The 14,811-nt window shown below is 29.3% G+C and overlaps 2 protein-coding genes across 2 annotated transcripts; both read right to left on the bottom strand.

Annotated features, from left to right (window-relative positions):
- Positions 1–131: 131 nt before the first annotated feature.
- On the bottom strand, positions 132–939 carry LOC114395056 (copper transport protein CCH-like). The gene is made up of 3 exons (XM_028356746.1): positions 641–939; positions 484–559; positions 132–403 (listed from the first exon to the last, which is right to left on the bottom strand). The coding sequence occupies exons 1-3, from the start codon at positions 647–649 to the stop codon at positions 264–266; spliced, it is 225 nt and encodes a 74-aa protein (XP_028212547.1). The 5' UTR covers positions 650–939; the 3' UTR covers positions 132–263.
- Positions 940–3,303: 2,364 nt separating this feature from the next.
- Positions 3,304–4,880, bottom strand: LOC114395055. The gene is made up of 3 exons (XM_028356745.1): positions 4,258–4,880; positions 3,628–3,697; positions 3,304–3,551 (listed from the first exon to the last, which is right to left on the bottom strand). Exons 1-3 carry the CDS (start codon positions 4,603–4,605, stop codon positions 3,490–3,492), a joined length of 480 nt encoding a protein of 159 aa, XP_028212546.1. The 5' UTR covers positions 4,606–4,880; the 3' UTR covers positions 3,304–3,489.
- Positions 4,881–14,811: the final 9,931 nt, after the last annotated feature.

The following is a 14,811-nucleotide window of genomic DNA, read 5'->3' as shown; positions in this document are numbered from 1 at the left end:
TTACATTAAATGTAAGGATACATAGGTTAGTGAAATGAAACTTCAGAACAGCTAAAGAACTGCATAATCAATCAATCATCCAATGGTTCCCTAATCTCTCTTTTAAAATTAAATAAAGAAGAAAAAACATATATATCAAGTGTTGCAATTGAAATTCAAGAATAAAATTAAACTATTCACAATATATAGATTATTGAATTTCAGAGTACATAGTTTAGAAGGATATGTTTCGAGGGAAAAAAAGGGTCCTATCCTAAACAAGTTCACTTATTGGTTTGAGTATCTTCCCCGGCAGTTGCATTCTTGCCAATTTTTTGAAGGACTTTGATCACTTGATCTGTTGTCACGTTTCCCGTAACAATGACCTTGTTCAGCTTTGTGTCCACGTTATAAGTTTCAATATCTGCAAAGAACACAAATTTTAAACTAATTAACACAAAAAGTGATTATGTGTTATTGGTGTTGAGAAAATTAATTAAGAACCTTCAATTTTCTTGATGGCCTTGAGGATTTTCTTGATACAATCATCACAGTGCAAACCGACTTTCACTTCCACAACCTGATGATGGCATGCAACAAGAAAAGCCTTCTCAGTCTCATAGTTGCAAATAGAAAGCAAGAAATTAATAAAAAGCCTTACATTTGCCATGATTGAAAGCTGAAGAGGTGTGAGTAAAACTCTATGGTTTGGACAGAGATGAGAAGTGGAAGAGAAAGAAAAAAAGAAAAAAAAAAGAGAGAAGTGGGGTTCTAATGATTTATGAAACCGCGTGAAATGGAGCAAATACAAGACAGAATTGGATTCTTAACGTGAATTGTGGAAGCTTTTACTTTCTGTAAGAAATATTTCAAACAAAAGGTGAAACTTTAATCCTATTTTAAGGTTTGGGAGTTGTCTGGATTCCACTAATTAGCAAGTGAGGTCGGCAAGCATCATACTTCGCCTCAAAACAACATAGGAATATATAGCGAAACAATATAAATAAATCTTTATCTTCAATTATCATCAAATCAACTAAAGCGCGCAATGCTCTCTATTCAACCAATTTTTTGTTGGTTCTTTCACTGGAAAACAAAAGGCTTTGGGACTTCTTCTATTCAATGAATTAATAATTTGTAATTGTAGAAATCTTTCATTAATTCTCTTTTCTTGAAGTTTGCCTGTGTACTATCTTAATTTAGGTATTAATTCACTTTTACATTATATATCATAAAATTTATCTAGAACAGTGAAATGATCTTTTCATTTGTTTCAATTAGAATTTGAGTTATTTTCTTTGTTGATTGGTTTAGTTTAGTTTAGGACAACACTTACATATAATTCATAAGTATTGTTTTGTTATTTTTCAATTAGAATTGAAGTTTCATATAGTTAATATTTGAAATACAGGTCTACAATTGAGGAGGTGTTTGGTGGGAAAAAATTGAGTTTTATGAAACTTTTGAGATAAAAATGTTAGTTTCCCATGTTTGATATCCGTTAAAAATAAGATTCCTAGAGAACAATATTTTTAGGAAATGTTTTTTAACAAGTTTTTTCACGAACAAGAAAATTTTTCTCATTGTAGTAAACTTACTTTTTCAAGTTTAATTTTTCTTTTATTATAATAAAAATATCATAATATCAACCAAACAGATTTTACTCGTTTCCAAAAAAAAAATGATTCTTAGGATTCATGATTTCTAAACATAGGAAAAAAACTTCTCCCCTGCCATGAATGATTATGCATATTAACAAATTGAAACTTTAATTCTGAGTGAAAAACAATACCTAAAAAACCATATGTAAAATTTGTCCTTTAGTTTATCAATCATTTGAATTATATTAGTTTCCTTTTTGGATCTATAAATGAACCGTTAACATAAACATTTGTAACACTGACTATTTTCATGATGTTATGTTTTCATCATTTATCTGATATTTGAGTTAGCGACTCCCATTCACAAAAATTACCAAGGTCAATTATTAAAATGGATTCTTCTCCGGTATCATGTGATATTAATTGCTTCCTAATCGCCATTTACTTTATAAGAGATAAAAAAGCAAATTGGAGGAATTCTACCCAGTGTTGAGAAGTAATAGCATGAGAAAAGACAATATAGCACAACGTAAAAGGCCACCACACCCTAGTCTTCTCTAAATTCCCATTAGTAGGTCCTGATCGTCAACAAACATGATAGCATGCAAGCTTTCTATTTGTAAAACCAAAACCAAAAAGTGATTATCCATTTGTTATCACAAGCAATTATATGTTATAGTGGAATATTAGTAATCAACATCTTTCATATTTCATGAGGCAAATATCAGTTTGGGCTCGCAATGCTGCAAATGCAATTAATTCAGTAAACAGTCTTTACTTATCAGGTTAACTAAATACACAGTGTGATCCTATTAATTGACTCAAAGGCACAAGACATATAACACTGAATACAAACAAATATCAATTGTACTTGCCAGCTTATTATACTGATTGCAGCAACAACACCCAAAAACACTACATAAGGGCTTGTTTGGTTAAAAATCTTAATTAAGCACTTACTAATCGAGTGTTTATCATACATGCACTTATGTACAAGTTATTTCTATAAGTGAAGAGAAAATAATGTTAAACTGTTTTAATATAAGTTGTAAGCTATTTTCATAAGCTATCCAGAGCTTACTGAAATTAATGAGCTAAAAATAACTTATGAACTGATCATAAACTAATTTTATAAGCTTTCAGAAACATTTACACAAGAGCTTATATCATGAGGTAATTCCAAATAAGTTGTAAATAAGTAAGTTCTTCCAAATGCATCCTAAGTATTAATTGATTTTGACATGAGATACCCAAAATAGATGTCAGTGCCCAGCAGCCTGACCTTTTAAGTCTTCATACTATAGCGGCATATCATACTGAATACACCTAGAATCCTAGATAACAATACTGCTAGACTGCTAGTCAGTGCATTATTTCTTCAAAATGAGAACTGAATCAAACACAATTAGTTTCAGGCAGCTTATCATACTAATTGCAGCAAGGCAAAAGTAAACTAGATGCTTTTTGGTATCAGACCATCAGAAGATAACATTTACAGCTATGATCTCCCATGGAATTGAGGAGTATGGATGAAAGTCTAAGCGCAAGAGTTTCTCTTTAAGTCCTAGATGCGGAGTGGTCAATACTAGGAGCATATCAATTTGGAGGGGGAAAAAAGGACAGAACACAATGCTTACATAGGCATAAGAAATAAGCTATACACTTGTTGTTTTAAGTTATTACTAGTATATTATAACATCTTCATGAAAATGAACACAACATCTAATTCAAAAATAGAGACACCATTGTAGAGCAACTGTCAGTTAACAAAATTTGACTTATGTTTTGGATGTTACAATAAATAACCACCAGTATCAGTGACAATAAGTTCACATATACTATACCATAGAATTGAAATAGAAATTCAATCTTTTTAGAAGAAAAAAAAATAAAGAGTTATACTTGCAAATTAAGGAAAATATTTATCTTTTTCCTCCAGTTCACATGAATCAGAATCACTTGCTCTGTAACCTGAATGTCACAAAATAGAGATCAATCAGGACACATAAAACCACAATTCACTAGTCCAACAAAAGGTAGAGCTTACCTGGCCGTTTACCGCACAATTTCCAAACTGAATTTCGGTTCCTTGATGCTTTACTAATCCAAGCATGCCCCTATAAACAAAGTTTGTCACAGTATAGTCAGTAACCTCAAGTTGAGAAGCAGCTAATAGCATACCAATTACACAATTCAAATTAACTGCAGTGAGGGGTCTTGATTGACAATTGAGCAAGATTTAGAAGCCCTAACAGCCCCTTCCACCAAAGCAATTTAAAGGCATATTTGGATAAACTTCTCCATGAACACTTATAGGAGAAGAAAATAAAAGGAAAAACAACAATCTGATAAGCTAAAATTGACTTAAAAACCAGCTTTTGGAGAAGCTAATATGAGAGAGCTTCTAAATCAAAAAACAACAATCTGATAAAAATTATAACACAAGAAAAGGGATTTAAAATCTAACAGCAAGTAAAATGCCCAACTTCCCTGCACTCTATCTCAGTTCCAATTCCAAGGAGGGAACAAAATCACATAATTTTGGCATCAAATGAGGGATAACTTAAAAGAATCAAGCACTAATATATATGAGTCTATGACCATACCCTTTACAAGGGGTGTACAATCAATTATTACATTGCACATAGAATGATAAAAATAAGAAGAAAGAAAAGACCTTTTGGGGATCCCTCGCAACACCATATCCAGAGTAATACATTTGACCAACCAAAACCTGCATGGTAGTGTCCCCAGCCTTAGCCTCCTTGAGGGTGTCCTGGAACCAGCGCTTGGAGCAATCTGAGACAACCTTGGCGAGGGGTGTCCGACATTGTTGTTCTTCTTCCAAAGGTTCCATCTTTTTCGCAGGTTCGACCTTAACACCAAATGGGTTCGCACTTCGAGGAGTCGCCACACGGTTGGGCGATCTGGGTAGCGCTCTCTTTGGCCTGTTGGGCTTCGCAGCAGATGACACAATCCGCGATAGCTCCGCCAGCCTCGCCGCAGATTCAAGATATTTTCCCATCAAATCAAAATCTCACACACAACAAATAAAAAGTGCGGCTTTTAAAAGTTCAGATATTTCAGGGTCTTTTTGATTTTTTGTTCAAGTGGACGATGTTGTTGGCGAAGACAAAGATCACTATCCTCAATCTAGTTAGCAACAAGTCGAAATGGTTAGAGCTTGGAATAAAGGTGAGTATGTTACTTATGCTAACTGTGGTAAGAGGAATTGATACAACACAAGGGTTAGATCGAAATTGAAATGGCATAGACAGAGATTGCATACCAACCAATTTTAATAAGTAAAAGGTGTATGCAGTCACACAGGTTAATTACACTATTATTCTCTTATATAAATTACTAGGGAAACAAGCCTTTTGTGTCTAACTTTTTTCCATGTTTTGTTTTTTCAAATAAAATTAGTGGATGATTTGTGAAAGTAGTTGTAAGGAGGATAAAATAATATGTAGTAACTTATGAATATAATTATAGAAATAAAATAGATATATAAAAGTGATAATTTGTTGTTTCCGTAATAATCACTTTAAGGGTTATATTTATTATACTTTTTATTAATTGATATTGTAATATTTTTATATTAATAATGTATAAAAATTAATTTTATTTTTTATTCTTGATTCATCTAAATATTTGCTTTATAAAAATGTTGTGCTACTTAAAAGGTAAATAAATATTAATAAAACATATTGGCTTATAAAAAAAATAGGTAAAATAAATAATATTTTAAATTTAAATACCATAAATATCATACATAAAAATAACTAATGAAAATTATTACACTTAAATATGTATTCATTTATTGAATGATGATTCAAATAATCACTAATCAAAATTACTAAAATTAAGTAACTATTTCATAAATAAAAATTGAGTTAATTCAAACAAAGTGATTAACTTTTATAATTTTTTTAAAAATTTATAAATGCAAAAAGGTTAAGAAATATGTACATGAAAATAAATAAACAATAAATGATGTAATACAATAAAATAATTGTAAAAATGATGTGCGATAATTTTAGTGAAAATATTTCAATATTATATATTTGACATTTTTCTTCCTCTTACAAAAATACGCTTCGAGTTTGGACCCCAGCACCCTCTCTAGAAAAATCAATGCATATTCATATTTTTGTTAACCACTATAGATAGTATATTTGATTCAATAATAAAATTTGAAATATTTTTATAAGCTTAAGCTTCAGATAGTTGGATTTGCTACGAGACTACTTTATAATCCAGAACAAATCACATTTAAAATTTTCTTTTCTTTTTTTCAAAGATTCACAAGTTTGATCTGGGTGGACTAAATTATAGGATGCATATTCCTATTCTCATAGTAAAGGGTTGAGTTGATAAAATGGACTGAATTGAATTGCATCAGTACATATTTTATATAAGTGTTGTTATTTTTAAAGTTCAGTCAGAACCCATTCAAAAAATATTGGACCAAAATGAATCCGATTTCATTTGGATCAATATTTTTTCCGTCCAGCTTGAATACTAAAGGGGCTCATCCCAACAATCATAAGCTGATTTCATTCACCCCTCATTTACCGCATTTTTCCAATATCCAGCACTACACCAGTTTTTTTTTTTTAATTTTAAATAAATAAATAAATTATTTTTCCCCTAAAATTACTAAACATTAACCAAACATATCTACGAGAATAATATTCTTAGATATAAAAGATTTTGTGAACATAATTCATGAGAATGCAAAATATACCGTAAAACAAACACCTTATATTTTGAATACAACTTTATCACTTAAAGGAGAATTTTGTGATACCTCTTTGTTTAATATATTACTTAATTCATAATAATTATTATTACTTTATGAGTTGTCAATGGCTCATGAGTCATGAGGCCTTTTTTTTCGAGGGGAGATTACAGTTGAACAAGTCATTAGCAAGTAGCAACATCATCAAGCTAGCTTTTTCCATTCCCTCTTATAGGTCATTTGTTGGGCTTATTTGATTATAAAAGGAATTATTTACTTCAAGGTGATACTATTGATCCCTACTATAAGTTAAAAATAAAAACCAAAATACCTTTTGAGTATTTTCACCCCACCCTTTCCCAACTCATCACTCTTTTTTCTTTTCCTATTGTTCATTCCTTATATCATTTTTTCTATCCCTTTCTTCATTCATTTTCTTTTTTTTCCTCTCTCCCTTCTCTGCACTCTTTGCATTCATGTTGTTGGATGTATTTTTTTCCATTTTTGTTAACATAAAAAATTATAATTTAATTTTTTTTTGTGTTTTTGTATAACACAATTGAATTGTGACTCCGTTGTGTTATAGTTTTTATAGTTTTTATCGTACAATAAAATTACAATTATGTTGTAACACAAATTTGCACCTCATGTAATATAATGGAATTACGATTTAGTTGTATAGTAATTTATGTAACACAACAAAATCGTGTGCAACAAAAATTACAACACCACGGATTGTGTTATATAAATTCTAACATAGTGGAATCAAGATTTTGTTATATATTATAAATTTTGTTGAACAACAGTTTCTGCACCCTTTGATACAATAAAAACATGATTTCGTTGTATATTGTGGGTAAGGGTAAATTTAAATTTTTTGAATGGTGATAACGGCCAATAATAATTTTGTTGAGACCAATAGCAATCTCTTTTACTTCTCATTGTCATGGGTGACACCAATTACAAGTCCATTTTAGAAACTTCTATTCTTACGGGTCCTTGTTCGAGGAAGGCCCAAAATGTTGAGAATATTGGTTGGGCCTTTCACTAAAACTGCAAAAATTTGTGGAGCAAGAAACAAAACTACCCAAAATTTAAAGCACAAATGGATATTCTTTGATGAAGAAAATATACCAACACAATAACAAAGTAATATAGGCAGCAGAAATAAATTGGTCCAAACTTGCAAGAATTTGTGAGGAGCAGGCTAAAATATAAAGAGAGCAAAATAGAAATTAAAAGCACACAAGAGACACAATTTGTTTAAAGTGAAAAATCCCTCAATGCAAGGGTAAAAATCACGGATCATTTATACCAAAGAAATAATTTCACTATAATCAATAAAGTTACAAGAAAGTCTTCAACAAGTGCATTGAAACGTGCTACAAACAGCCAAATCAAAACAGACCCCCAATTGATACAATAGAGACAAGAAGATGAAATCCCAAAATATAGAACAGAAAATGAAAAACATTTATCTCTCTCTTCAGATATCTTTTTAACGATCTCATCAAACAATTTGAAGTATTACATATGTAGAACCTGTTGTCTAACAATCAACCTAATTCAAAGATGAACGAATCCGCAGTTATAATCTAAAAATCGGTGAGTGTACGAAAATCACAATAATTTTCTCTCTCATTTCTCTCTCAATAATTTGTAATTGTTTTTTTTTCTCTCAAATGAGTTTTTTTTTCTTAATTGACCTCTTTCTACTTAAATAAATGAGATAAAATCAGTATTCTCATTTGAGTCTTTCCTCCACACAAACAAAGCTCAAAAAATTTATGATTCTTAAAATTCCAGCTTAAAATGCCACTTTAGTTTGAGTAATAGATATCATTTTCGTGAAAATTGAAGGATGCTAATGCAGTTTCACCTGTGGTTCTCATAAATTCTTAACGTCAAGTCTCTTGCATTGCGCGGAGATAGATACTAATGAAAACTAAATGTCTAATATCTGATGAGATATTAGCAAAAACTCTGGATACGGTCACTTGAAAATTCAAAGCAAATAGTCTTGTAAGCTACATACCAAACACCCTCCTAATCCTATAGATTGCAAATTGCAACCAAATGCACCTAACATGTGTTTGATGTCGTAGAAAGTGGACATAATAGCCTCCAGTTGTTGAGAGATAAGAAGCGAAGTTCAAAAAATCTTATCCACCAGCCATTTTAATTTAGATGTCATTATACATGCTGACATGGCAGATATATATGATTTTATTGCTTTATATTGCATATCATACTCCATCCCTTTTAAAATAATACTAATCTTAAGTTATTTTATACAAATTAAAAAAAAATTATAAAATTAATCTTATATTATTATTAATTTATTTATAAATTTTGATGTTTATTATTAATATTATAAGAGATATAAATAAAAAATAATTAATATTACATTAAAACATTAAATTAATGATTGTTTTAAAATAATTTGTTTCTCACTCCATAATTATAATATGACAATGAAAGTAAGACTTCAGGTATATAGCAAGTAGCAATTCAGGCTAGTTCCCCTCATTCATTAAATGAGAATTTCTAATCAAGTTGGATTGACAAATTTGACTATTTCAAATTTTGTAAAATTTAATTCAAAACCTAGCTCAATTTAATGAATGGGTGATATATATTTGCTTAAGAAGAAAATGGACTAACGAACTAGTCTCATTACAACTTTACGTTCAAACAAATCTTTGGAGTGAATAAAGTAAAATCAAAATTAAATTGAGTTCAAAATTTTCAAATTCAATCAACACATTTTAATTAGCTGACTCAGTTAAACGGATCTACTCATTTTAACAACCCTACTTTAAGTAACCTATAGACTATAGTTAAGAAATTGTTGCACTTTTTATAATATTTTTATATTATTTTTCCATTATTATTACTACACATAGATTCAATTATTTTGGGCACCCTAAAATTTACATCTATTTTATATCATTTTCTATTTTTTTTTATTTTTATTATATCATCTATCACATTCACAATCTTTCTCTTTTTTTTTGTTTCTCTCAAATTCCAAAATATATACAACATTTAGAGGATAAAATATTTCTTTTCATAGAAATTGGCCCATTGAATAGAGTTTGTAAATGGCTAGATGAAATTCAACTAATGCTATAATTTTTAGCTTGCGAACATAATATGAAAACTAATACTAACAAGTAATTTGTTCAAGTGGTATTGAGTTTGATCTAATTAAACAAAATCTCATGTTTTAGTCTTACAAACTAAAGATGATTGATCAGATTCTACAACAAGAATTAGTTATCAATAAAATTGATGAATACTTTAGACCATTATTATAGATATAAAAAAAATTATAAAAAATAAAAAGTATTTTATTTAAAAAAAGTAGAAACTATTTTATGTATGAGTAATACGTACTTTTAAATATAAGGTATCTTAAATATAAATAAAAATACGCAGAAAAGATTGATTTAACTTTAGAAAAGATTTTGATGATAAAACATAAGAATTGCATACGTTTAAAATTTTAAATATAAAGATATTTAATTAATAAAAATAATATTTTAATAGTAATGATTTTTATATATCTCAATGTTTTAATATTTCTTGAATTAACAAAGAGAAAAATATTAATTTAACATTTATCATCATTCATCAAATAAGTAAGATACATGAATACATAAAAAAAGGCAAGTACTTTTATAGATGATATTATTTAAATTACCTAATTTTCTTTAAAAATGTATCTTCATCTAATTTCATTTAAAAAAATAAGCTGAATGATGTGTTAATCCACCCCAATATATTCTTATTTTTTTCATAAGAATTAAAGATAATATTACAAATTTTATAATAATTTACACAGGCTTAATCAACCAACTGAAGTACTAGATTGTCTTGACACCCCGGTAGACTAAAGCATCTTAGCTCTGCCATAAAATTGGCCATTTTAGACCATTATTCCAAAACTTTCAGCAACCACGATTGTCACATTCCAACTGATCTACGAATATTCTTAAAAACTAGCACGTTTATGAATTTTATTCTCTTACAGCAATGAGCATATACGCGATCTGATTCCATCTCTCTCTTTATTTCTTGTGCTATTTTTTTCTTCTTCAGTTTAACCAATTAAAAAGGCTAGCCATGGAATAAGATACCGATCCGATGTCATTTCAGAATCTTGCTTGTATTGTTCTCAAGATCTGAGAATTATATGACTATGACTATGACATTACGCCAATTGATGTCTTGAGGTATTACCCATCCGAGTGTAATTTGAGTTAGTGATACCTAACTAAACTAAGTTTGTTATAATGAGTTAGAAGTAATTAGTTTTCTGTTATGGTAGTTATAGAAAATATATAAATAATAAAAAATACTTTATATTTATTGATAAAATAATATTCTCTCAATTCTAATAGTTTTTTTTTACAAGTTATCTCTTATTCTTCATTTGAGTTCATTCAGATACCTTTATTATTAGGAGTAGTATGCTCGCCTTCATCCCTTAAAATAGTTCCTATATATGCTAATTTACTTCCACAATTCAACATTGGAATTGGAAGTCTAAGATATAGAAATGGAAATATTTAAGCATGTGAAAACTAAGCCCGATTTAAATTCATTTTGAATTAGTCTTAATATATAATTTTATCCCACTGTTTTGATATGGACACCTCATTTTTCTTAATCTTTGAAAGTCGAAAGTAGTACTTATCCTATGCAGTGGTGTATATTAATGTTAATAACATATTTCAGTTTCTAATATAGATAACACACGTAGGGTTATATGTAAATTTATGATAAGGACGCAACACAGGCTTAAAAATTCATATATCAGTGGTGGTATATGATAATGTGATATGAATAGGCTGCCTCTTATCTTATCTCATAAGCTAGAGAAAAAAAAGTAAAGGTCGTGGAAAAATGTCGACAGTGATGTGGAAGCCGCAGAAAAAACAAAGGAAATGACTTTCTACAAGAATGGAACTGACCAAGACGTGAAAATAGTAAAATTTCTCTCAATTTTATATATATATATATATACATATTTGGCTATTGGGATGAGGTAGTGTTATGTTATTAAACGTAAATATCAAATAACTTAAATTTTGAGTCGTGTGGTTAACTAATGGCGTCATTAGTAAAGAGAGCCATAAAATTTAAGTTGCTTACTGTCTTCAAAACTTGAATGCTTACTTTAGGTTGTATCAAAATGTTCCCCACTAAGATAAATTCTAAGTTTTTTTAGCAGCAAAGGCTAATGGATTTTAACCAGAAGTGACGGGAACGGGTGCTTGATAAATGATAACAACGTAACACCTAATTTAAATTAAAGTCATGGACAATTTCGGAGACTAGATTCCTCCAACCACTAACCAAGTGTTCGGAAATGCATTGTGCAGTGATTGATCATATTCATTGAATAAAAGATGCAAAAAGCTATAAGAGATCACTTCCATATATCCAGATATGAAAACTATGTTATTAATGCGTGAACCAAACACACCCAACTAGTAACTAATTCAATTCTATGATAAAAACTTCTTGTAGCTTGATCTACTTGTATTGATAGCTATAGTTATAACGATTAATTTCTTTTTTATTCTACGCACCAACTGTGCAAGTTAAAATAAACAAAATAAATAAACAACAATAACAGCAAAAGTCTTATTATTAAGTGAAATCAATTATATAAATCACATGACATCATTTAACACAGTTAAAAATTAAGGTTTAAGAATTATTTTCAAAGTCTCAAGTCTTTTTTAATGAGTGTTTTCAATGTTATTTAAGGTTTTCCTCTTTTCTCTTTTTTTTTTCTAAAAATCATGACATCCACTCTTTTAACTGATGTGTCCTGTAACCTTCTAAAAATTAAAAATAAAAATATTACATTAATAAAATTAGATTTTCTTTATTTTTTGCCTCTTTAATTTAAGTACTTATTGGGTGTACATGCAATAATAACAGTAGTAATAATTAACTGAAGAAATAAGCAAAGAAAAAACTGAGGTCACCCTTCTTTACCACAGAATTCGGTGAAGTAGTTCTCCCATTCTAAATCATTGTACAAACTTTTCTAAATATCTCAAATATTTTTCTTTATAATCGAAAGTGTTTGATATACATAGCATATATTATCTTAATTCCTACGTTTAGAAAGAGAGAAAAAAAATATAAATATAATGAAATTTATGATGTGAGAAAAAAATAAAAAAATAAGAATTGTCGATAAAATATTTAAATTAAGGAATGATTCATGTGTTATTATTTTTTTATAATATGTTTTAATTTTTATGCTGAAAACCACTTATCTTTCATACGATCGCTTTCGTAGCTTAAAATTTCTCAGCACTTCACAATTAGCATCAGATCACTAATTAGTGTTTAACATATATCATATATGGTGGCATAGTAAATAATTCATATTGATAAGACTCTTCAGGGTTTGTTAGTGGAATCCAATGATGAAAATATTCCTTAACTGTGCAATTTAGCAAGTCTGGGACCCTGGCCAAAACACCACCTAGTCACCTACATGGGAAAAGGAAGCAAATAATTAAGAGGAAATGAAATATGGATCCTTTTTTTTAAAAAAAAAAAATGGATTCTGTTATGTGAATACGTATAATGATCAAAGTTCAGGGAAACTCCTATAAAGAGAAAATCAAAATTGTGTTTATGCGATATTCTCCAAGATGCCAATGTTATCAATATCATCATCAAACGATCACTACCCCGACAGTATGTCCTTTTATTGGATTTATTCTCTTCCTTGGTTGAAAACAATTACAGAAAACAAATCGAACGGCTTGAAAAAACGTGGGAGGAAAAGCAGAATGGCATATTGAAAACGAAGGTGACGTATTTGTGCACTTAATTAACTAATCCCCACTTAACGTGATAACTTCTCTCTCCTCTCCACTGAATCAAATTGTCAATGCATATGAGTTAGATAATAATAATTATAATAGTGTGTTTTGGAACATTGTCACATGTATCTTTTATAAAAAAATAATTTTACTTCACTTTTGTAAGATTATTATGGATTGCAAATTATTTTTCCTCTTTCAAATATTTAATATAACTAAATAGTGAGGTCTCAAAAACTCAAGATCACATATCAAACTTAACAAATCCCATGTTAGTTAATGCACGTGTTGTTGGATAGTATAGTGTTTTTGAATTGGTGGTAAAAAATATATTTTAAAAATAAATAAATACAAAAACCATTTTAAAAAATCGTATCGAGTTCAACTCACATGTTACCAAACATGCACCAAGTGAAAATATTTATGTCAAATTCTTCATATTCTTTTATTAAATGTTTATTTAAATGATGACGTTAATATTTTTTATTAACTATATAATGAGATTTTTTTAAAAATATATTCACAATGTTTCAGGTGTGTTGAAAGCAGCACCGTCATCTAAACATCCCAAATCTTAATCCATAGAAAATGCATTTTCATCCCTTCTAAACGAACCATTAGAGCAATCTAGAATTCGATCAAGGTTAGTTGTTCAACCTTGACCTCATTAGTACTTGTGTAAACTATTTGAGCAATTAGTTTAATGTTTAAAGTCGTATTGATATATCAATATTCATAGACAAATAAAAATCATAATTAAAAATTAAATTAATTATCAAAATAAATTTGAGATGAAATTGCAACAGAGCACGATAAAAAAAAAGTTATATATAATTTGTGATCTCGAGGTTAGCTAGCAAAAGTGAGACTTAAAAATAATTTTTAAGAAATGTTTTTTTTTCAATGTTAATGACATTTTTTCTAATATTTTCTATCGATCTTTCATTCTGTTAGATCCATCTGCAATATATAGGCCTCTAACAAGCTCCATCGTAAAGGAGAAATGTGATAGGAATAAAAAATAATGGGAATGTTAAAAAAACAAACAAAAAAATTATAAAGCTAGAGAAGAGATGAGAATAGCAACTGAAAAAGGAAAAAAGAAAGATGAGGAAAAGAGGTGGTGGATTGAGGGGGAGCGTGATGTTGGAAAAGAAAACCTCCTGAGATGGGAGAGAAGTCTTCCTATGGAGGTAGAAGCTCTCCAAGGAGGAGGGAGAAGTCCCCTTAAAATTAAAGGGTACGTGTTGTCGTGTTCTGTTACTAGGATTCCTAGGGTGTTATTGTTTCTAGGGTTTTTGGGGGAAGCACTCCTCTACTTAAAATGAAAGATGTATATGTTGGGCTTTTTTTTTTATCAATATATGTGGTATTTTTTTTATTAATAAGTCTAAAATTTAAGCTTTAATAACTTTATCTTTAGATTTGTGAAATTAGTTACAACTAGTTTAAAGTTCTATGAGAACTAGATGTCATAAACTAGTGGAAAACACTAATTGGTTCTAATGGATCTCTCATTCCTTGTGCAAATTGACCTATAGCTATGATTTAACAACTCCACAATATTAGTTGTTAAATTTGGATCGTTTATTATTTTTTTCGTTGAAATAGTACGGGTGTTCAACTG

This window comes from Glycine soja, chromosome 18 (genome assembly GCF_004193775.1).
Source record: "Glycine soja cultivar W05 chromosome 18, ASM419377v2, whole genome shotgun sequence".
Taxonomy (NCBI): Eukaryota; Viridiplantae; Streptophyta; class Magnoliopsida; order Fabales; family Fabaceae; genus Glycine; species Glycine soja.
This window is presented reverse-complemented; position numbering and strand designations above follow the sequence as displayed.

Coding starts and splice junctions, on each gene's coding strand:
- LOC114395056 (XM_028356746.1), bottom strand. Junction 404..483: donor GGCCATCAAGAAAATTGAAG/GTTCTTAATTAA, acceptor TGTTCTTTGCAG/ATATTGAAACTTATAACGTG.
- LOC114395055 (XM_028356745.1), bottom strand. CDS start 4,605: ATGGGAAAATATCTTGAATCTGCGGCGAGGCTGGCGGAGCTATCGCGG. Junction 3,698..4,257: donor TTGCGAGGGATCCCCAAAAG/GTCTTTTCTTTC, acceptor CTTTGTTTATAG/GGGCATGCTTGGATTAGTAA. Junction 3,552..3,627: donor ATTGTGCGGTAAACGGCCAG/GTAAGCTCTACC, acceptor TGTGACATTCAG/GTTACAGAGCAAGTGATTCT.